This window comes from Ischnura elegans (assembly GCF_921293095.1).
Source record: "Ischnura elegans chromosome 13 unlocalized genomic scaffold, ioIscEleg1.1 SUPER_13_unloc_2, whole genome shotgun sequence".
Lineage (NCBI taxonomy): Eukaryota > Metazoa > Arthropoda > Insecta > Odonata > Coenagrionidae > Ischnura > Ischnura elegans.
This window is the reverse complement of record NW_025791658.1, coordinates 6,705,747-6,731,234: the sequence shown is the minus strand read 5'-3', so window position 1 is coordinate 6,731,234 and position 25,488 is coordinate 6,705,747. Positions and strand designations below refer to the sequence as shown.

The 25,488-nt window shown below is 36.7% G+C and overlaps 1 protein-coding gene across 1 annotated transcript; it reads right to left on the bottom strand.

The window, feature by feature from the left end:
- LOC124172676 (zinc finger protein 567-like) lies at nucleotides 1-24,614 on the bottom strand. The gene is made up of 6 exons (XM_046552134.1): nucleotides 24,182-24,614; nucleotides 23,918-24,055; nucleotides 9,982-10,146; nucleotides 7,329-7,448; nucleotides 5,181-5,253; nucleotides 1-1,731 (listed from the first exon to the last, which is right to left on the bottom strand). The coding sequence occupies exons 1-6, from the start codon at nucleotides 24,347-24,349 to the stop codon at nucleotides 359-361; spliced, it is 2,037 nt and encodes a 678-aa protein (XP_046408090.1). The 5' UTR covers nucleotides 24,350-24,614; the 3' UTR covers nucleotides 1-358.
- Between the last annotated feature and the right edge of the window lie 874 nt (nucleotides 24,615-25,488).

Below are 25,488 nucleotides of genomic sequence, written 5' to 3'. Positions count from 1 at the left end.
TTGAACTCTTTTCACCACTCTAATCCACGAACTTGACATAGTTCATCAACTAGCCTAGAACAGTGCTGCATTAACTAAATGACTAGAGTTCTCTGCATTTTTCCGACTAAACTACCAATGATGTGCGTGCGACAGTGTATGGCACAAAAATCAAAGTATTCGAGATTGTACCTGTAGCATAATTATTTGAGATCTCGAATATCAAATACTTTCTAGTATTTGAGATATTTGAGTATTCGTGGATACTATTTGCACATCTCTACAAAAAAGGTTTCTCTCCTGAGTGTTTTTTCAGGTGATTGGTGAGATAAGAACTTGAAATGTAAGACTTGCAGCATATGTTGCATGTAAATGGTTTCTAGTCTGTGTGTGTGTGCAAGTGTTGGATGAGATTTGCTTTTCTTTTGAAAGATTTAGTGCAGTGATTACACGAAAAAGATTTCTCTCCTGTGTGTACACGCAAGTGCTGGATGAGAATCTCCTTTCTAGCGAAAGTCTTTGCGCAACAATTGCAAGAAAAAGGCTTCTCTCCTGTGTGTACATGCGAGTGTAGGATGAGGTTTTCTTTTCTATTGAAAGATTTAGTGCAGTGATGACATGAAAAAGATTCCTCTCCTGTGTGTGTATGCGAGTGTCGGTTGAGTTTGTCCTTTCTAGCGAAAGTCTTAGCACAATAATTACATGAAAAAGACTTCTCTCCCGTGTGCTTAGGCATATGTTGAGTGAGGTGAGCTTTTGTGGCAAAAGACATGCTGCATGTTGTACATGGATAACGTTTCCTTTCTTTGTGTGAACGCAGGTGACTGCTTAGACTGCTACTCACAGCAAAAGACTTATTGCACACACTGCAATTGAAAGGCCCTCCTTTTGTGCCTCCTAGCGTGTGATTTTGGAGGTTTCTAGCACAAGAGGTGGACTTTGAGGACTTATTCTGTGTGTTTGGTTCCCCATCTCCACCACAACTTCTCATTTGTTCCACAGTTTTCTCCTCTCCTATTCCAACAGAAATTTGTACGACAGACGTTTTTTCTTTTTGCATCGGCCTTTGTCTTTTCCTTTTCAATCCTATTAATGTCTCAGAGGTGGATGGCTCACAAGAATTACTACTTTCTTCTCTTGATGCAGGGACTGTGAAAGACTCATCTTTTCCCATAGATGCTTCATCATTAAGATCCAAATTGCTGGTACAAGAATGAATTTCCATGTGTTTGATCAGATCACCAATGGTGTTGAATCCATATCTGCAGTAGGAGCAATGATATAACATTTCGTTTGAATTTTTACCATTTCTAGAACTTTTGATGAAGCAATTACTTATCGCTTCATTGTCTTCCCTGACTGCCTCAATACCACTTCTTCTGCCTTCATCTACTCTGATAAACCTAAGGCTATCAGTGATATTTGGTGCATCACCTCTACCCCCAAAAACATTCATCGTGGCTCCATTTTCACTGTTTCTAGATGTTGGAATGTGTTTCATATAACTGGGTCCATCATCAGGACTTGAGTTAGACAGTACCTTGTCAGCATGATGAGCAATGCCTTCTTTTAAATCTTTACCCATCACATTCATTCCATCCCCACATGGGGATGCCACAGTCTCAGATTGAATGTGTGTCACTGAGGCTGAACCAATACAGTCACCTTTAAGATCAATCCATACATTTCTTTCTGCCAGCAGGTATGAAGTTGATGTTGTTTCTTTGAGCACTTCGTCAGGAGTTGACAGCCCTAGAAAAGAAAATCATATTACAATATAGGACCTAATTTTTAAAAACCATTTGATAGATAGGAACCTATTCCTTCCTACACATATTCCTACACCTATTCCTTAAGGAAAGGCAGACATCCATAATAATTACTATCTTGAAATTGTTGATGAAAAAAGATATCATCCTCTATACAAATTTGTTCATTCAAAAGACAAATGTATGTTCAGTAATTTTGTGTTATGCATATTGTAATGTTCCTAAAGCTGATATTTAAATTGACAATAATTTTTCATTTAGGAAAACTTAAGAAGAGAATAATGTTTTCCTTTCACTCCTATGCAAGTAGATCAGGTGTCGGTCTTTTTTGGACATTTCAGTACTGCTACAATTTTGTCCAAAATGAAAAGTCGGGCATCAAAAATGATGTGATATCAAGTTTGAAAATTGCCGAAGAAAAACGAAATCATGCCCTTTTAAAAATATTCATTTAAACAACAAAAACGTGTGTTCAGTGGTTATGGATTATACACATCACAATGTTCCTTAAGTTTATATTTAAAATGGCATAAAATTTTCTTTTGAGAATACTTGAAGAGAAAATAATGTTGCCCTTATCCTCCTATGTGAGAGAACAACAATTGTCAAAATCTTTTAGGAAAATCATTTCTTGAATGTTAAAAATTGCTACTGATTTTCATTATTAGTTTACTTTTAGCAGCTACTACTTCTGACACCAATAAGTAAATATTTTTCATAAATTACTTAGCAACTGATAGCACATATGCCATGGAAGAGGCCACAATTCATGCATTTTTATTTCGAAATTCACAGCACATTTTTGTTGAAAAAGAAGGAATACATCAACCATGAATCAAGCGTAGTTTACAATCAGAGGTAAGTCTGATTTGAAAAAAATGAAATTTGTTAAAAATTAAATAATTTCCTCCTTTTGTCCATTTGAGGATAACAGTAAAAAAGTCATAAGGGTAGCCATTATATTTTTCCAGGTTGAATATGATATCCATCTAAATTATTTCCTGATCAACTTCCTGATGAGATCCACACAAGCATATTGAAATATTAGGGATTATAATTTTTTTATCAATAGCAAGCTGCTACACATGTTATTAAAATTGAGTTGTGCTTCATCTTAGCTGTATTGACTTGTCTTCTACCTTTTACTTCAGAAATCCACAATATACCTACTCGCTTTCTGTTACAAAGTATTTTCTGACATGATTCACCATTAAACCTAACTAAGCACAGTTGCAAAGCCCACTTAAATAAATTAAAAAGACAGTATGCGTTCCAAAGTTCACGCTAATTTTATAAATTCAGTATGCTAATACCACTTCTGGACTAACATTCTCAGTACCTGCACCCTGATTATGTAATTGTGAGAAGGGTGAGGGGGATGTCGTTGCTAGGGGCAACGCGATTCCCATGACGGAAGGTGATAGCAGCGATTATGACACCGTGACTGCTCTCTTTATCACACTGCGAGCGTCATCGGCCTATCACATTCGAAACCGATGGTGACAAGCATTTGCTGACATAAAAAAGAGCACTAAATGCATGTATTAGCAAAAAATTATTCTTTATTTAATTTAAAAATGCCCTATAATTGATTAAAAACCAATAAAATTCTTCATTATTTCTACTGGAGTGCTCTCTTGACATTATTAGTTGTCCACGTTGTTCAATTGTTATATGCGCATGGTGGTGAATTCGATTGAGCAGCTATATTTTCACACAGCAAATTGGAAAGTACTGCTAACTGAAGTACTTCCGTGATTTAAACGTCAATTACTTTATATCGAAGTTTAATTATCAACATTTGCCAAGTACATTCTCCAATATATCAACATCATTAAACCATGGTTAAACTCCTTTTTGATTTTTTAATTATCATAAAAACCAACTATTAACTACTTACATTCAAATCGCTAGTGCGATTACACTTCCATTATCATTTCAACATTAATTAGTTTCAATCCAAGGTCACGACATAACGACCATTCTCTACAATATAGTAAATATAATGACTGCAGCATCTCCTGGCGAGCATTAGCATAACAGATTACGTTATCACACATTGAAAAGTAATACTACACTTTCCCATAACTTTACCATAATACGAGTACTTTATCATAATATTACCTATTGGCGAAGCGAAGTACTTAGCCTTGAACTGCCTCCATTTTATGTTTCCCTTGTTTGTTAATGTTATTTCAAAGACTCTGTAGACGACGAATTCTCGGACAGAGATGTGTCCAAGGATTTTATTGGCTCTTCAGATTTTTCAATGATACCAACCTTGCACGCTCGTACCTGTATGATAAGCGCTATGACGGTGGCTTACATGATCGCATGATAGAGCAGAATGTGATGGTCATCTATCGCCGTCGTCGCTGTCACATTTACATAATCGAGGTGCCGGTGTTCACTAATTTGGCTGTAATTAATGCTAGACATCCATTTAAAATTGAACAACGATTAAATAATGTTAGTAATTCTTTTAGAAAAGTAAATTTTTGAAAATCAATTGCAATAATTTGTTAAAAAAATGTACTGGTAATGCAATAAGTTGAACATGGATTCGTGCTAAGATAGGGTTCTACGGTCCATTCCAGTGGTTGGAGTAAGGGGGACCGGTTGGGTCCCAAATAAGAAGGGAAAGAATACCAGGGTAACTCAACCCCAAAAAAGAACTCTGCACAGAGAGGTTTCAAATAATCTTATGCTACCCATAGCACAGACATCGTTTTCCTTCTGTAGATGCAGGCGGGAAAGAATTCAGAATGGCATTTGAGTGTCAAAACTAGGCAAAAAAATAGGTAGTGGTGTAGTACATACATAAATGGGTGAAAAGTAGTACTGGTGCTGTATATTTCAACATGGATATATAACATTTCTAGCTAAAGAAGTCAGAAACGATTTCATTCAGTTATTTCACCGAATTCCACCCAAAGGTTTTATACAAATACCGCCCTTAGATGTACAGGCACCGGTTTCTCATGCTAAGCACCCGTAATGGATCATTAATAATTAGAATTTTTTTCTATAACAGCAGTCGTAAAGAATAAACATTGACTGAACTAGAGTGGGGATCTCATAGGAATCTTTCACTGCCATAAATGCAGTATGTCACTAAATAGATATGAAATTTTACTAGCCAATGGTCGCACAAGTCAAATATCGATAGACTTCAGCAGAACAAAATATTTTACATCAAAAGGACTTCTACAATACATAAATGTTAAAAGAAATTATTATAATTATATAGAATACATTACATTACACATTATTAGAAATCAATAGCCACACAAATGTATAGATAAATATTCTCTCTTATTTAAGTGACATGTAAACAAAAATTACACATGGATGACTAAATTAGGTTCTTCATCCTTCAAAAAAGTTACAACCTCTCCATGCATATAATTGCAAGACCTAGAGTTTACTCACCTATAGTCTCAGTCATGGAGTCATAGTTCACCTTAGAAATATCAATCAGTTTTTCATCCTCTGTAAACATGGGCTGAAAGTGTTAATCAACTCATTAATCATGAATGCACATAAGAATCAGCATTCTTTTAATAAACGATTTTTTACAATATAGAACTTTCTTCCACACATACACAGCAATGAACACTTTGTAATTTCTTTCAACAATGAGACAGGCTTTGAATAATGCCCATTCTAAATTGAGCAATACTGTGCCATTCCTGTAATCATTTATACAATTTTTATCATTGACTTCATTTTCTAATGATTCATACTGAATGCAGAGTTACTATTATAGCAGATAGTAATTCCATTACTCAATGGAAAACTAGCCTCTGTCCATGGAAGCGATATACATTAATTATATTACCAACCCTAAAAAGGTCATAATTACTGATTATTCATTACTTTTGCGGATACTCGTCAGAATCCCTTGAGAAAGTGACCAGCATTGGTCAGTTATGTTGTTGCCATCCAAGTAACTGACACATAGACAGTGCCCAAAAGGTTTTATTCAGCATTAATAATTCCTGTGCTGCAAAGAATAAAGGCTATATTTTGGAACAGGGCAATCTTTATGTAAAGTTTACACAACAAAGTCAATATCTGTGCAAACAAAGCAACAACTCTTCTGTTTTGGTCCATTATACAACTAGGAGAAGCCATATTTATTTAAGAAAATCATTCACTTAATTGCTCACCCAACCGCGGTCTTAACCATAGTCAGTACCACCTTAGGCATTCACATCATCTGAACAGGAATAGGGTGGTTTCCTATTATTTTTTATTGCCCAAATCGAAAGATTATTACTCTAGAGTACGTATTTTACACTTTCAGATTTTTTAAATGACGATATCAATTTTGCTCAATTAAATGAAAAGTGAAAATTTTGAAGCACGCGAAAATGCAGCGGCTAAGTATGAATGATGGGGAAAGCCTGTGTGCCATCATTCTGGTTCCTGCATTCTGGTTCGTGTGAGGTGACCTTGTGGCAATGATATGTGAGCTGCTTTGATGCAGGTAGCAGAGTACTCTGCTAGCAGATAGAGCTTGGCTTAAATAAGGATTATTAATCAAATTATCAAACAAAGGAAACTTTCAGACCATAGGCAGTTTTAATATGTGAATATTAAGAGATGTGTCCCTGAGCTCTGTGCCTCATGCATGCATTGGCTATCTCAGACGATGTAAAACTCCTATATACTCGTAAAGAAACCTGGTTCCTATGATGTCACGTGAAGTGGAATCGCATGGGCACCAATCTGGCATTTTTCAAATCAGGTTAAAATGGACCATTGCCATACGTCTAAACTGGGATTTCTAAAACCAAATAATTTGTAAATTATGAATACACTAATGGTGGGAAAGGAATCGCAACCAATGCCTTTCGTTTTCTTTGATGAAGGAAACTACCCAATTGGTTACCTATACATATAACAGTATTTTTTATGCTACCACCAGTTTTTGGTGAGCAATGTTGGTGAGGCTATGATTAGATGGAGGTATGAAGAGAAGAATGAAATTATCACTTTGAAACAATAAGTGTGATAATGCACACCAAAGAAGCATCAACAGAAAGGGGGAGATTTACAAGGAAGATAATTTAAATTATTGGTAAAGTTATGTAATTTCCTCTTGCGATTGATTTGCCACTGGAGTGCAACTACTGCTTCAAAACTCTATTGCATTCACATCTGTCCTGGTCAGCTCTAGGTGCTGTGAATGCAAGGGATGCATGTTGCTTCAAGTGCCAATAATGCAAAGTTTTCACAAACCCAGCCCCATTAGTTAAGAGGGATTTACTCACATTAACTCCTATGCCCCACTCTTTTCTCCCCAGATGAACGTTATACACATCCAAACACAGAATTTTAGTCATAGCAAACACTAGTTTGATATTTATGACATCTTCATCGGCAAATAAATGTATTTTACTGCTTTTTCAGGAGCAAAAGTCAAACATGTAGGTAATGAACAAAAGGGAGAGATTACACTACCTTGTGGGACAAAAAATGAGTGCTTCTACTGAATGATGTCACTAATGTTCCAGAGAGGAATGAAATTTTGTGACAGAAAAACTGAACTTAACATGGTAAAAGTACACTTACCTCATCATCAACTAGCAGGGGGTCTACAGCATTACTTGAAATGCCAGCTGTGTTCGGTGAGTTAAACGCAGGATAATTCTCCTCATTGAGGAGCTCATCCTTCTCCTCTTTCACATTATCCTAGAAGAGAATGTTGAGTGTCACTCAATAAATGCTATATAATAATTGTAACATCTCTAATCCATAATAATAGAACCTTGTCCTATTCCAGAGACCACTCAAGCTGGTCAAAACTGTGTATGACTGAGATTCTTATGACCAACCTAAACCCTTTAACAACAAGCTCATTTCAATTGGGATGTGCGAAGACTACCAAGGCTATTTTCTGGAATTGGTAACATTTCAGATTAAATAATTTTTCAGCTACTCAATTTTATTTAATATGTATAGATTTTTTCCCAATTCTTAAGATATATTTACGTCTTATGACCATAGATAGATAATGGGGGTTTACATAAATTACAGCTACTGAAAAGGCCACAATTACAAAAAAAAATGAAATCGATAAATTGGCCCCCGGCAGTTATTGCTCAACCAGCGAGGGCCGATATATCGGCCAGGTGGCACTTTAAGGGACTTGCTGACTCAGTAACTGCTAGCAAACATCCTCGCCTGGCAACCCAGGGATAGTAGATATTGTTCTTCAATTTTTTCACCAACTTAGATGTTTCAACATTCTCAATGTATGCGAAAGATGCTGGAGGTCTTGATTCCAATTTTCTTTTTGCTCTTTGATTTCTTTCCACTATTTCTGGGAAATTGTCATGCATTTCATAAAAATGGAAACATTGAGAGAATCCACATGCATCCTGAAAATCTATGGAGCCAAAGTGCAGAGTTTCACCCACATATGGATTTACGAATTTAGCTACGTCGTAGGATTTACGGTGCCGCAGTTGATTCATTTGTTACTAATTTCTTTCAAAGTTAGCGTTTATTTACAAGTTTCCTGATTGTTTGAGGAAAATACATCTATTATCTTTATTTCTCACCATGTTTTGCCAGATTTAACCCATTATTGTGGAAGTTACAACAAGAAAACTTCAGCGCTGCATTATTTTCCATTTGTTGCCATTATGATCCCTATTTCTGTTCCTTATGTCTGCTATTTCCAAATGAGTTTAAAATATTTGTGCAATGGTATTTTTTTAATACTTTTTCTGATATGCAATGCAGGACAAAATCCACTTTTTAATGTTTATATTGTTCATATTTTGATGTATCTAAATACTAAAAAATTAGGACCGAATAAAATTCTTTTATGCCCATGTGATATAATTCTGCTTTACTGCGTCCACCCATATGTTATATAATTGCAGCATATCTAGAAGGCTAAGTTATTAAACGTTAATAATCGGACTGGTGTAGGTGAAGTGAGAAGAGAGGAGAGGTACTTTCGAGATTTTTACAGGATTCTGGCAACCAAGTCAAATCTTATGAATATTCTTGGAGCAAACATCCTGTAATTAAAAAAAATAAGTCCTATGGGTTTGTAAATACAAATAATATGGGATAATAAGTGACGTGAAAAAGAACCCAATGCTGCTTTGGAGGTGGAGCTAGAAGAGCCAGTGTTTTATTTCATACTGCGGAGCCATATTCCCTCACTGAGGACATTTCCTTAGAGATGGACAGGTAAATGTGATGCGTGGGAGTGCACCAGATGAGGTTTTACTCCTGGATTAATGGGAAATCCAAAATAATTATTTCTTAGAAATATGGGTTATAGGCGGTAGGGGAGAAAGAACAGGTGCCTACTCTCTGCATGCTGAATTGCTGCTTGGTGTAATTCTAAACATAGTAACCACGGGATTTGCCCAAAGTTTACTATCAACACGGTAGGTAAGTGGACACGAAGTGGAGAAGGTGCCCAAGCAAAACTAAGTCTGATGCCATGGAAAAAACAACTTTGGCTAGCCATGAGTTTCTATGAATAATTCTTGCAAAAAGATGAAGTTCCGTCAATGAACATTATAACAAGGCGAACATTATGATTCTTAGCTAAAAGAGAAAGCAAACTTTGTATTGTAATATTTTCCTTTTGTTAAACAATTTCATTTGGTTTATGAGGTTTAAAATTAAATAATATGATTATAAATATATTATAGCATTTCCTACGAAACATAATTGCTTCGACATTAACATTGAGAGTGCAGTTTCATCCATTTGATTGGAATAGGACTCTCAAAGAATAGAATTAATAGAGATGCAGGTTTCAACCAGGGTAAAACATAAATAAAGGAATGGGAAGCACCACCTTTATATGAGAAGATTAGCAGGATTGTACAACAATGATCTAATTACGTGAAAATAGATTCGTGTTAAGTCTCTATGACATAGCAAAGACTTTTACCTTGAAAGTAGACAAAAAAGAGTTCACCACTGGCCTACTCAATGGAATGAAACACTTTTCTGTCAGAAGAATAGTGATGTTGTACACAAAAGATTGACTTACACGAAAACAAATTAAGATTTCAATGGTTTTACTAAATATTGTACAACTGGAAAAGTTGTACTACAGAAACTCACACATTTGATGGTGACTTCCCATACAAATTCATACATACACTCAACGCAATCCTAATTTTGTCGAACAACTAAGAATTTTACTCAAATAAAGGTCATCCTACTCCTAGATGAGAATGAAACTTACCATAATGTTGGCTCTGGGTAATTGGCAGTCTTGCACAGGAATGTAAATTTCAGTCCTTTGAACTGAGCATGCAAACTGCGAAGTTCCTTCAATCGCATCTTGAACACATTCTTTTGTGTCAGCAGAAGATTCTGCATTGTCATCAGCTGCCTTTTCTTCTTTGATCTGTGCAGAAAGTAAAAGTGATAAATAAGTCACCTACATCAAAATTAACAAATAAGTCATTCCCACCAGGTGAGCTGTTCAGTAGAGCCAACGATTCAATAGCTAGCTCTGCCATTGTCCTCAGGGCATTGAGTGATGGACCAAAAATTCATCTGTGCGGTCAACAAAAGAGGTACATGAAGATGAGCTTTGACGCTCTGTACCTATCTCTACAAAGGATTTCCCTTTAGAGGCACGCTTCAGCTCCTGAGTACGCCCTTGTAAATCAGTATTGTAGAACTATTTCTTCTGGTAAGGGCAACAACATACTTCACGAAAGATAGAAAATTCTTTGAGCAGATGAAAGTCATCCGCAATGGATGAAGTCTACACAATGCTGCAGCCATAGCATATTCTTAATGGAGGATTTTGAGGAGAAGATTACCCAGTGACCCACAACAGCCTAAATACTGAAACCACAACATAATTGACACATTCATTGTTTGGCCGGATGGGCAGAAGGTAAACCTCCACCACATCAATGGAAAAAATAACAAAATCAAGTTCACGATGGAGCAGAAGAAAAATGGATGTCTGCGGTTCCCTGAAATTGTAATACATCAAGAAGGCTGGTGACTGCACCACCGGGTATACCGTAAGCCCACTCATATTGATCTCTATTTGAATTGGCTGAGTCATTACCATCCCATCCAACGGAATGCTGAAAATTTACTTCAGCCCACCTAAACCATAGCCAATGAAGAGAGCTTAACCAGTGTTTTGAAACACCTTCAAAAATCGTTTAGGCAGAATGGATGCAGTGAAAAGGACATCCATCCTGCTCTTAAGAAACCCTATGATGAAAACATGTCAATCCTTAATAGAACAAAAAAACAGAAAAAAGGAAACCAGTCGTGAGGGCTTCCCTCCCATTCATCTACACTACATCCAGGAGAATGTTGAGGATTCTGGGAATAAATCGAATTGACACAATCGATAAGCCACCTTGGAAACTAATGATGTCAAAGAAAAAAGACATTGACAAATGTGGAATAGGGAATACTTAAACAGCAAATTCAAGTACTATACTTTGGCTTAGAAGATGGGCTATCCTTAGTCATGAAAACATGGAAATGTGTATTAGAATAGGTTGTTAATGGGTTGAACATTGATGAAAAGGATAAAGATACATGGGCTGTGAGCCTGGAAGGAAAACAAACAAAGCTGCTACACAACACTTCAAGGACACTGAAAATCGTCCATCACAAATTGTTTATAGTGATGTAATGGAGCCTATTTTTCCCATACGGGTCATTCCATGCCAGTTCATCCTGGCATGACACCCACCGACTCAGATTTTGATGAAACTTGGCAATTTTCATCCTTCCATGTAGGAATAAAACAGTGTAAAATATTTCTTGGCTGTCTCTTATAGTTTTTTTACGGCCATTTCAAGTTTGGATGAAACTCCAGTTTTTCAATGAATTTGGTCTCCAGAGGCTCTGGTACCTCCAGAGGGAAATAATTTGTCCGAGCCATATTTTTCATGATTTACTATGAAAATTTACAGGTTTACTATGGAAGTCATGAGGATTCCAAAAACTAATTGAAAAATATCCTAAGGGATATAGGAAATTCTCTAAACTCATATGTTTCATAAGATTTCACAAAATTTTGCATCAAAAATATGGTTCTATAAAATATCAAATTTTGACCTAAGGCAATATTTCAACCAAGCTATATTATTTTTTCTAATATTCCTTAAGGTATGACCCACCACCTGTAAAAATAAAATTCATGGCTTTTTTCTTGCTTTGTTGTCAAAAAAAATTATTTAACATAAATTCATTTTCACAACTCTGGCAGTCAGTGTTGGGTCCTCCTTCAAGAGTGATGAAATGCTTGTGTTAACTGTTTTCTTTATATAAGTAAATATTTATGACATGAATCTCATACATAATAAGTTCCAAAATTAAAACATTTTTTAAGTGCAGGTTGTTTTTCTCCTGATAAGAAAAACATACTTTTAAAATTGAATATTTCAAGGAATTCATAGCATTTACCCATCATTGCTGGGGATAACTGGATCGTTGCTTTGTAGAACACATGAAAATACCAGATACATGTCAATACAAGTTAACTTTCTCCATTTTGTATTGACAAAAATTTCATGAATGTGTTTTACTTAATTAATGTTGTGCAACTTATAAAAATAATGTGAGAAGATACATTGTCTAACCTTGACAACCATTTACTCTAATGAGGATTAGGCATTAACTTGTCAAGCTGTATCTTCTTTGAAGAAGTGATACTTTTTAACTTCATAGTGGAGCTGAGAAAAAGATCAGATTACATTGGAATATGGTAACTATGTAACCACATCTTTAAAGGCCTGTTAACACGATACATTAACACATATGAGTTAATGTCTGTTAGCATGATTGATTTTTGTGGACCGGAACGGAACATGTATGAATGCATAAACCAAATTAGAACAGGTTCTATTTTCTGTGCATGCATTTGCACAAGTTGGGTGGCTACACGGTGCATTTTGGCGCTCATTCTCACATTCATACATTTAGACATTTACCCGTATGACTTAATGTACCATGTAAAAAGGCCTTTAGACTTGAACAGGGTTCAATTAACAGAAAGGGAAAATGAACAGAGTAAACCCTGCCACTTTCACCATTTATACAAAATAGTTTTTCTCTCAGGAGGTAACTATTGTTTGCCCTTTGTCTTCCCCAGTTGCCCTTCAACTTTGGCAGCGTGAACATGAAGTTTTTTTTCCAATAAGTTTTGAAGTTAATATTTGTGTCCATCTCTAGAAATGTCCCATCCTAGCCTAGAAAAATGCCATTCCAGCTGAAATGTGGTACAAAAGAAGAAATATTTATGGGAAACTCAAAGCTTTTGGATGTATGTACAGCTCACCTTCACCTACCTAAAGAGTTAAGGAAAGTAAAACATGATACTCGCTCTGAAGCTTACATAATTCTTGGATGCTGTGCAGATGGATACAGACTTTGGGATATCAAAACTAATCGGTTAGTCAGTGAAAGAGATATTATATGTGATGAAAAAAGGAACATTTAGGCCTTTTAAAAAGAATTCTATTCATAATAATAGTGAAAGAAGGCAGATATTTTCCCAGACTCATCCGCGAATCCATTGAGATAGCCCGGACGGACAATTTTAACAGAGACGGCGGCTACCATCTGGATGCCCATTGGAGGAGGCACATTAGGCGGACCGATAAGATAGTGGCAGCCACAACTGGCGGGACTGACCCCCTATACAAGAAGGACAAAAATCGTGGACCGGCATCATCTTCGACCTGAAGACGCTGGCAGCAGTGCCAGCGAAACTGTTGTCATCACCAACAAACCTACGCGGTTGCACCGGAAACATGGAGAAATTGGAATTCTATTCATGGACTGATCAAGAAGAGGATAAGAATGAAGATACCTAAATGTAAAGTGATACTCTGCATGGAAAAGGATAAGAACTGCATACTATGAGAGACACAATATACTCTAGAGCCAATGGACCAACCATGCAGTCATAAAAATGGCACAGAAGAACTTGGTAGAGGAAAAAGACAACACTATGATATTTGGATGATTATGTATAAGACATAGACAATGATGACCTCGCAGTATACGCCCTAACAACTGTAGACTAATACATATGTAGTAGCATTGATAAGTGAGTCCAAAGCCATGGTTTTGTTCTGCCGAAGTGTGATAAATGTTTGCTTGTTTACCTTAACACTAGAACTACCAATGGAGTCATTTTAACTCCTCGCATTTTTTTTAATGTGTACTATTTTATTTCTAGAACTTTTTTTAATCAAAAAGCCTAATTTTGGGTCAAAAATGAATAAAAGTCACGGAATATCAGGCCAGAATCAGGAAAATTTTAGCCAGGGCAGAGAAATAAAAACCACGAGGAGTCATTTTGACTCCATGCCGGTAGTTCTAGCATTAAGGAAGCTAATGTGATTAATTTACTACTTTTTGTTCATGATTTGCTTGTCACCTGCAGTAGTGATATAGATACAACTCATGTGAAAAGAAAACAAATGGAAAATTTAATACGACTGATCTTGGAAATTTAAAATTCTACTTAGGAATTATGATTGACATGGATAAACCTATTATGTACTCATCTCAAAATAAATACATGAAAGATATGCTAGGTAGATTTGGATCATCTGATTGCAAATTGCCAATAAAAGAAAATTTTTTAGTACTGATATTGAGAATGAGCCTATCATAACTAACAAACCAGCAAATAAACTTATTGGGCATTAAATGTACTTCATGTCTATTTCGAGACCCGACTTGTCTCTTGGTGTTCCTTTATTTAGAAAGTATCAACAAAAAAAAGACCCACTGAGGAACTATGGAAAGAACTAACACATTCACTGCAACACCACTTCACTTCAGTTTGTGTTCGAAAATCCTTTCCTTCTATTAAATCTCTTTCATGAGAGTCAAAACATGACAAAAATTGAATAAAAAAAACAGTAGAAAAACAAAAATCGTGTGAATGAAAAACAACATCATAATACGACCAACACAAACAAATGAACCCATGTACCTAACAGTTCAGCAAGGAGCAGATTTCTTTTTTTGTCAATTTGGTTTACGTCAATTAGCACCAGGAAGCTCTGTGAACAACACTGGCATTACACCAATTGGAATCAGCCCTAGTGAGTGTGTTAAAAGAGCACCTTGGTACATTAAATGTACACCTGATTATAAGTTTTTTCCAAGGAACGATTTGCACGGTTCAGTTGTTTGTTTTGCTCATGTCGATTGGGCAGGATAATGATTCATAAGACAGGAAGTCCACATCTGCTTCTGAAGACTTTGAAGTATTTGGCTGCTTTGAATTGTGGAATATGAGATAACAGTCATTTGCATCACTATCCTCAACAGCACTGAAACTTTTAGCTTTGTGTGAAGGTGCTCGTGAGACCTAGCGGACAATTCCAATTTTAGATGACAGATGTATAGATATAAAAAAGCCAGTGACCATTTATGAGGATAACAGTCCTGTATTCTCTTATTGTTGAAACATAAGAACTGTAGAATGAAAGGTATAGAGTTTAAGTATTATTTTCTCTTGGATCTTATTCAAAAAAAGATTTTTGATGTAATCCATGTGAAATCAACAGCGCAAAAGGCTGATATGTTAACTCCCTAAATTAGTCACAATAATTGTCAAATTGAGGGGTGGTTTCAATATAGCAATTTGAAATTAGGTGGTTGCCATAAAATTCCTCATTCATGTTTTCTTCCTAACCAGTTGGATTTAAATTTTGTTGGAAATTAATACAAAAAGTGTAGGCTATGCTGCATATGTATCCTCTCATTAAACTGTTTGGAAAAAGAAACTAACATTTCGGACTATTAACCCATATATGCCCAGTGGGTCCTTTTCGACCCACGGGATATAAAAAATCCTAGTCCCTCTTATTTGAAGTATTTGTCTAAATTGTTGTTATTTTCGTCTTACATGGAAGCAAGTGATTCATTCCTGAAGTAATATTTCCAAGGATACATTTTCAAATCATTGTAATGTGGGCATAAAAAATCACTTCTCCTTACAGCAATTTTTGAATAACTTTGACGCACAATGTAACCAAAATTTTCAAGCCCAATCAAAAGGACACGACATGCTACAATACCTTGTATACTCAATTTCATTATTCCGTATTCAATTACCAAATTTCATGTCTCCTGCGTCTGCCACGGGTCACGATATTGGCATGGGTCGTTTTCGACCCACTGGGCAGATAAGGCTAGTTTGTTGGGTAACTCCAGACGTACTAGGTTGAATTCGAGCGTTCTCTCTGCTGAACTGCAATAAGATTCTTTTGGAGTGCAATAGTCCAAATAAATTTTGGCATGGCAAGGTTAGTATATAATTCCTAGAGGGAAACATATTTTTTCGTGAGCTCATTGACTAATTTATAACTCTAATTTAGTCACAAACAGCTGACTACAATGGTATTTCCGAGCTAGAAGAGTTGGATGGAAAAGGTGTAAAAGATGAAGCATATATTTACATAACTCCTCCAGAAGATGGAAACAAAACATGTGAGGATTCTGGGGACGAAGAATGTAACGATCCTGTTCGTCTTTGTGGCCGGCAGCTACAAGTGGAAGGTGACTTCAACATTGACATTGAAGATGACCCTGGTGAAGTGGATGAGGAAATCAAATTTGTTGAAGAACCATCCCATTCTAAAAGGAGAAGGAAATCAACCAAAACCCAAAACAAAACACGGAGATGGGTCAGTTGTGATCCAACTACCCCTGTTTGTTATTCTTGGAGTACATATTTCACACCTCCACTGACTTTGTCCTCGTCCAGTCACCCATTAGTTTTTTTCGAACTGTTTATTGATGACAACATCATTACGAAACCTGTTGAGTTTACAAATCAATATGCAGCAGCGAGGAATAGGTGTGTGCAGGTTTCCAAGGAAGATATTTATACATTTTTAGGCATATTGTTTTTGACGGGATATAACTGGCTCCCAAGAAGAAGAATGTATTGGGAAGAAAAGGAAGATGTCTACAATTCACTGGTGTCTACAAGTATGAGAAGAAACAAGTTTGAGGATATATTTACGAACATCCATTGTGCAGATAATAGTGCATTAGACATATCCGATCGTCTCACAAAATTGCGTCCAGTCATTTGTGAACTCAACAAAAACTTTGGTAGATTTGCGCCTCTAGAAGAATCAATTTCTATCGATGAGGCTATGATTCCATACTTTGGAAGGCACGGATGCAAACAATTTATTCGGGGAAAGCCAGTGAGATTCGGTTACAAGGCCTGGGTAGCTGCACTCCGCCTAGGGTACTGCATCCAATTTGATATCTACCAAGGGAAAGTAAAGGAAAAAAGGGTTTTCACTTCATCAAGAGGGCTCGGTGAATCTGTGGTGATGGGTTTGCTGAAATCCTAAAAAAATTATCCACTGCTGAATTTCTGCCTGTATTTTGATAATTTTTTCACTTCTGCGAATCTAATACACGAACTAACAAAATTTGGCTATGGTGGAATGGGAACCGCTAAAGTGAACCGCATTGATAACTGCCACTTGAAGGATGTTTAAGTGTTTAAAAGAAATGAGAGAGGAAGATATGACTGTCGTGTATCCCGAGAGGAAAATGTTAAGATTTCTATGAAATGTATAATTTCGTATATTCACGGACAATGCTGTTTTTTTTATCAACAGTAAAAAGTATCTATGTACTTTTTTGTAGTCAAGGGTTGGTTGTTTTACTTTGTTGTGACTCTTTTAAAAATGGTTGAAGAATAAAACTCGAAGTAGATAGTGGATCCTGATTTTTTTTCCGAACTAACTGTCGAAGCTGGTGTAGTTGCACGAAGACTTTGTCCATCGGTTACCGAAATAATATTTTTATCAGGTTATGGGCCCCGCAGGCATAAGTGCGGAGAATTAAACGTGTTGGTGAAGAGGATTATCGCTTGAGCAAACGGTGATAAACTTCGAGTACAAATCAACCAGAGTCTGGCTTGGAATAACTCGTAGAACTCGTAACAAGAAAAAAAAGAGGGACGATGTCTGGACGGCGGCAAAATCAAATGATGGACAGCGAGTCAGCCCAGGGGCAGTTACCTGTGGCTGATAAACTTGAGGGGCCGAACCATTACGAGTGGACATTAGGAATGAAGGGGTTATTCTTAAAAGCTCAATGTATTGAAGCTATCAAAGGTTTTGAAGAGTGGACGATAGAAGAGAACGGTGTGTTAGTCGCGGTAGATCCGCCGGATGATGAGGTGAAATGGAAGAAAAGGCTGGACAACACATGTCTGGGACTCATCTATTGTAACGTTCAGAAGACTTTTCTGGAGCATGTGGACGCCTGCGATAATGCTAAGGCAGCGTGGGAAGCGTTGGAGACCATGTGCACGAGTTACAGCCGCTCTGAGCTATGCAGCTTCAATCGCGCTATGAGGAACACACAGAAGACTAAGGAGATGAGTATTCATCAATATGTTGCCATAATAAACGATTATCGCAGGAAAATCAAAAAATGTGGTATGGAAATTGATGATGATATGCTAGCTAATGTATATCTAAACGGCCTTCCATCTGACTGGAAGTTTTTTGTCCAGAGTTATCGGAAAGGGAAATTAGTCTCAAGAGAAGTATTGGGTGACATGTTTGTGGAAGAGCAGAAGATGCTATGCATATCAAGAGAAAAGAAAGAGCTCAAATCTGAAGATAATAGCGATGCACATCAAGTTCACAAGGTCACAAAGGAATCAGAGTTTTCTGAGCATAGAGTGAACAGATTTAAAGGGAAAGGAAAGATCAAAGGTAAAGGTGGAAGAAAAAGCCATCCTCCCGTCTGTTATGTACGTGGAACAGAGGGACAACTATCTTTCCAGTGCCCCGATAAGAAACCAAATTCAATAGAGAAGAATCAGAATTTTGAATCTGTGAATAAGGGGCGAGCTTCTGTCATCACAAGGGGATATAAAGCATTGTGTACTCACCAAGAGAAAAGTATAGGAGGTGGGGGATTATGGATACTGGACGGTGGAGCATCAGACCACATGACCAATAGGAAAGATTTATTCATAAACCTCCATCCTATAACTGGTCAAGTTGTTGTGGGTGATGGATACGCTTTGGAAGTCAGAGGAATTGGCACCATAAAATTGGAGATCTCCACAGAATGAGGTGGATTTAATATAGACTTCTCAGATGTACTGTACATCCCTGACTAGAAAGATAACTTGCTCTCACTAGGAGTGTTGGACAAGAAGGGAATGAAGCTCTCATGTTATCAAGGGGTGAACGAGATATCAGATGAAGGAGAAGTTTTCTTAAAGGCATTTCTCGTCAATAATTTATAATACATCACTACAGTGGGAGGAGTCAGCATTGAAGATGTCAAGATTATTTCTGAGACTAAGAAAACATCCATAGTATCTACCATAATATGGCATGACAGACTGGGGTATCTAAATGAAGATGATATGAAGAGAATTCCTTTGGATAAAAAATGTGGAATTAACCATTTTGATTGTGACACTTGCAATGCTGGGAAAATGAAAAAGGTTAAAATTTCCAAACATAGGTGGAGATGATACATGCAAGGTCTTGGATAGAATCCATTCTGATGTGGCAGGTCCATTAACACCCAAGACTTTAAATGGAGCTAAGTACTTTGTCACATTTATTGATGATTTTACAAGGTATTCTATGGTATAGTTATTGAAAAAGTAGTCAGAAGTATTTGAAAATTTCAAGAAATTTCAACGTAGAGTGGAGTGCCTGCACAATAGGAAAATTAAGGAATTCCAGAACGACAATGGTGGAGAATACACAGATAAAATATTCTCAGTACACCTGGAAGAATGTGGAATCTTACATCGTTTCTCAGTGGCATATACTCCACAGCAAAATGGGGTATCTGAGAGGTACAACGAAACTATTCTGAATACAACGAGATGTTTACTGATAAAATCTGGTCTTCATAAAAGATTTTGGGGAGCTCTCATGACTGCTGTACATCTCAGAAATTTGTCTCCTACTTCTGCATGAAATAGCAATATTCCAATGAGTTTGTGGAAAGGACGGGAACTAAAAGAGATAGATTATAACTATCTAAGAGTTTTTGGATGCCAGGCATGGGCATGGCAGCCAAGAGAGACAAGGGATGGAAAATTGAGTCCCTGAGGAGAAGAAAGCATCATGTTAGGATATGAAGAGGGCATCAAAGGATATCGACTTTGGAGTCTGAAAAAGAAGAAAGTAATAATCAGCAGAGATGTCAGGTTCAATGAATCAAAATTTCCTTTCAAGATGAGCCAAGATGATATCAAGATTCCTGATCTAGACAGCAATAGCAAACCTGATCCAGGAGAAGACATTGTGGAACAAGGCTATGTTTTCACAGGCGATGGAAAAACTGAGGAGACTAAATCAAACCAAATTTCATCACACCCAGTGGCGATCCCAGGTCTGACTCTAGTGGTCCCAGATTCAGTTTCAGGGGGAGCAGTGCCTGAGATACCAGAGGAGGCAGCGCCTTGTGTTGCAGTTTTGGAGGATGATGTAGAACAGCCTGTCTTGGTGGTCTACTCCACAGTTACTAACTTAGAGGCACCAGTGACAAACCTTGACCCTGGTGAGGTCGCAAGTGAGGTACCAAGCCAGTCCATTCCAAGGAGGTCAAAGCGTGTTAGGCAGCCAACATCTTGTCAAAGCTGCAACTATGCTCATGCAAGTATTGAGTGTACTTCCATTCCTGGGACAGTAACAGAGGCTTTAAATAGTAAAGATTCTGACTTTTGGAAACAGGCAATGCAAGAAGAAGTAAAAGTTTTGTCAGACCAAGGGACATGAGAAATAGTGCCAAGACCAGAGGGATTAAACATTGTAGGTTCAGAATGGGTGTTTGCCTTGAAACGTAATGAATTAAGGGGAAATTATGACGTTCAAGGCAAGATTAGTTGCTCAGGGATATGGTCAAATTCATGGAGTTGATTACCATGACACATTTAGTCCTGTTATTCAAAAGAAAAGTCTGAGACTTTTTATAGCTATTGCTGTTGAGACAGATTTAGAAATGGATCAGTTGGATATTGTAAGGGCATACTTAAACAGTAAATTAGAAGAGGATGTGTACATGGAGATACCAAAATATCTGGGAGAGAATATAACGGTTGATAGAAAGTTTATGTATGTAAGTTAAACAAGAGTATATACAGTTTGAAGCAATCAGGTAGAAATTGGTATTTGCATCTAAGCTCAATTTTGTCTGTGTATGGGTTAAAACAGTGTTTAAGTGATCCATGTATTTTTAGCATGTCTGACCTTAAAGTAGGGGTTTCTGTTGATGATATGTTGCTTGTTGGAACGAAGGACAAGATATCACAGTTTAATAGTTATCTAGGTAAGCATGTAGGAGTCAAGGATCTTGGTTCAGCCCATAATATTTTGTCCATAAGAATACAGAGACCTGAAAGAAGTGTGGTATATATTGATCAGGAGAATTATATAAAATATATGTTGGAAGAATTCGAGATGCAAGATTGTCATGGGGTGAATACTCCTTTACCAGTAGATTTTCAAGAGAGAGATGTCAAAAACCAGATAAGCAATTATTTGTATCGAAAAGCAATAGGCTGTTTGTTGCATATGTCTGGAAATACAAGACCAGATATTTCCTATGCAGTGTGTATTTTAAGTCAGTATATGGAGGAGCCATGTCAAACTGATTGGAAAAATGTCAAGCATATATTTAGATTTTTGTCTAAGACTAGAGGTTATGCTTTATGTTATCAAAAATGTCAAAGTAAAATTAATACATACTCTGATGCAGACTGGGTAGGCAGTAAAGGTTATTGTAAGTCCATTACAGGATATCATATTTCTTTAGCAGGGGCTCCATTTATCTGGCGAGCCAGGAAGCAGAAATGCATGACAACCTCATCAACTCATGCAGAGTTTATTGCATTGTATGAGTGTGTAACTGAAATAGTATGGTTATCAGAGTTGTTAATAGAAATTAATCAAGGATGTTTAATGCCTAGACCTTGTGTTATATATTGTGATAATGAGAGTTCCATTGCTATTGCCAAAAATGATGTTATCACTGAAAGAAACAAACATTTCTTTGTTAAATACCATTTCATCATGGAACAAGTCAAAGAAAAAATGGTGTATTTTACATATGTACCATCAGACAAGAATACTGCGGATATATTTACTAAAAGACGCCCAGGGACAAGAATCAAAGTGTTATCAAAGATGATAGGACTTAAGGATCTGTACAATAGAATTTAAGATGTTTGAATATTTGATAATTATAATGTCTTGTGTTGTTTGGTACTCATTCAGAGATTGGTGGTTAAATGATTATTGTATTTTCAAAACAGGTATTGTCCAAGGGGGAGTGTTAAGATTTCTATGAAATGTATAATTTCGTATATTTGCGGACAATGCCGTTTTTTTTTATCAACAGTAAAAAGTATCTATGTACTTTTTTGTAGTCAAGGGTTGGTTGTTTTACTTTGTAGTGACTCTTTTAAAAATGGTTGAAGAATAAAACTAGAAGTAGATAGTGGATCCTGATTTTTTTTTCCGGACTACTGTCGAAGCTTGTGTAGTTGCACGAAGACTTTGTCCATCGGTTACCGAAATAATATTTTTTATCAGACAATATCAATGCAGTTAGGTGGATGGACAATAACGTTGTCACAATGCTATCTAATCAGTTTGGTGTCAAACCTCAGCAGAAGGCAACCAGATATGTATTCAGCTTCCGTAAAAGGAAGAATTGAAATTCCACAACCCCACGTTATTGCCGTTTACAATCGAAACATGGGTGGTGTAGACCAAATGGACAATAATATCTCTAATTACCACATAGGCATTCGTGGGAAAAAGTGGTACATGCTCATATTACCCTGGATGATGGATGTATGCATGAGTAATGCATGGTGTCTCAGCAGGACTTATGGTATGAAACTGGACAGTTTAGCTTTCAGAAGAGAAATTGTAATATCATTATTGAAGAAATATGGTATTCCACCACAACAAGCAGGGCCAACGAGCAAGTTTGCACCCCCAGAGATAATCCGAACACGTGGACCGCACCATATCATTCTCACAGATCAGCCAAGAAGAAGATGCGTTTTATGCCGTAGTAAAACAGTAAAATCATGCCATAAATGTTGTATTCCTTTGCACGATAAGTGCTTTGAAGAGTACCATAGAAACATCTCTGACTGTTAAAACTTGGAAGGAAATAAACAATTATTTTACATGAATAGTATGTTCAAATATTTTTTTTATTTTAACAAATTATCCCAAAATAATGGAAGTTAATTAAAATTTCAATTAAAAAACAAAACATAACAAATTGGAAATCATTAAGCAGTTGCACCTCAATAACTCTGAAGAGCCTATTAGAAAACAATCCAACAGTAAATATCCTAAATGTGCTCACCAATGCCCAGTGGGTCGAAAACGACCCATGTCAAAATTTTTAAACTAATGCTTCAGGATTTTTTATCAATATTTTTTTCTGTTGTCCAGAGGAATAATAAGTTAGAAAAATGTAACTAAAGTTAAATTTTCATGCAAAAAAATTAATGGGCATAAATGGGTTAAGGACGTTGCCAACCAATACTCAATGCTGTATTTGATTGACCCACTTCCTGAAAATGATAACCTAGAATTAAACTGCTTTTATGAATAGATCATTGGTCACTTTGTTAGCTATGATTGATTTGCAAACATATACTTGTGCCAGAAGACAAAATTCCTTCAATCGATGCGATTGAAAAGCAAAAAGCAAGATTACCACAAGAGCACCACGCCAAGGACTCACATATTGGGAAAAAGCTCGTTGGACTTGGAATTGTTTCACTATTTCGTCGACCATGTATGAGAGCCTTTCAATTCCCCTAATATTGTAGACTAAAAAAGGGTTATTAACTTTTCTCTCATCTATTTCATCATTCACTCACTCTCCAATCGCTGTCAATCTAAGTGCTGTTTTTTAAAATGTTGGATTTACCAGTTTTATGCAGTCATAACTCACTATATTTCTCCACTCGAGGCATTAATCGATTGATCAAATACAAAATTGAGTTATTCCCTCAAACTTTTGCTATAACTAGTTGAAGCGACACATTACAATCCTCCCAATCACTACATATTCCCCTGAACCTCTCACACACCAGTTGCCGAACGCAGAAAATGGAAGGTACTCACCTCAATGTAATTTCTCGACGATAATTTTCTCAGTTCTGCATCCGATTCAAAACAAATCCTTTTGAAATCATGGAATTCCATGAGCTTTTTCGAACATAGTGGACATATAGTGGTAGGCAAGCCATCTCCCATAGCAACCTGAGATATTAATGAACACGCTATACATCAACATATATCGCAATACTATTGGAAACGATGTTCATAACACGGAATACTATAAGAACTGTCACAAAGAAAAGCGATAAAATAGAACATTCCACTCACTTGTAAACCGACTAAATCATGCAACACATCCTTCACTGTCATTTCGCATGCTACATTTGAAGTGAATATGTTGTAATAACTATCATTATTCTTCATACAAATCCTGCATAGAGCACTTCCTGAATTAATTTCTAAAGAATCCGAGAGAGTCACGGTGGTGCGACTCATGCTTCAATTTCAAGAACTCCTATTATCTTCACACCAGTTCAATCGACAACGTAAACATCAACACTGCACTAATAGATATCTCAAACTCTAACTAGGAAACAACATTCACTTTTATGATTAATGGGAAAAAAATTAATTTGGTATGCTCACGATAAGAGTCAACAATACTAGCAGTTAACAATCTCCTTGAAGATAAATAACACCAGGCAAAATGAAAAGACTAGAAAGCAATTCTATTCACACAGTTGTGTTACCTTAGCCCAATATTTTAAAAACCAAGATTTGCAGTGCTGCCAACACTTATATACTGAATACCGATCACTGAAACTTCATTTGTTAAGTGCCCGTTCCTAGTGCTGATTTTTGCAGATATAGTAGGAATGAACATTAATAATTGTAAATTAATTCACTAATTCCGCGATTTATACCTAATATACATGTTGCAGGAAGTGCAAACCATGCAAACCTTGTATTTTCACAACGCCATCGCTGTGACACTCGCATGTATGTATGGACAATAATTACCATTACTCAGTTATCGGTTCATTAATATTCTGATTTTCGAAGATGTGACAAAATAAGAATTAATGATTTGACCTTTGTTTACATATTCTGCGAAATTTACCTTGTATCCAGGTAACAGGCACAATACTGGGTGCTTTCCATTCATTGACACACGTCGACACAAGTCGACTTGCGTCGCGGTTTTCGTGTTCCATTCGGTGTGTGTCGCCGACTGTTGTGACACAAGTCAACAAACGGTAACGCACAGGAATAGGAGAGTTATAAACAAATGCCGCGACCCGACACAAGTCGACTCATGAGTCGCATGAATGGAAAGCACCCACTAGTGTTTCCACATTCCCACCACGCTGTGACTCTACGGAAACCACCAGTGGACAATTACAATTACTCAGTTATGCGTCCATTCATGTTCCTAGTTTTTACACATATATTAAACAAGACATTATCAATTGGAACTACGTTCACGCATTCCGCGAATTATACCAATTATACATTTTATCCAAGTTTGAGGAACTGCAATCCGCGTATTAGTATTTACACACCGCGACGCTGTGATTCTACCAAATCTAGAAATGGACAGTAATCACCATTACTCCTTCATGTCTCCATTTATA

What these genes read in the sequence shown, in the direction of transcription:
- LOC124172676 (XM_046552134.1), bottom strand. Translation starts at nt 24,349, where the DNA reads ATGAGTCGCACCACCGTGACTCTCTCGGATTCTTTAGAAATTAATTCA. An exon ending in CGTCGAGAAATTACATTGAG is followed by an intron (nt 10,147 to 23,917) that starts GTGAGTACCTTC and finishes CTTTCTGCACAG; the next exon opens with ATCAAAGAAGAAAAGGCAGC. An exon ending in CTCCATGACTGAGACTATAG is followed by an intron (nt 1,732 to 5,180) that starts GTGAGTAAACTC and finishes TTTCTTTTCTAG; the next exon opens with GGCTGTCAACTCCTGACGAA.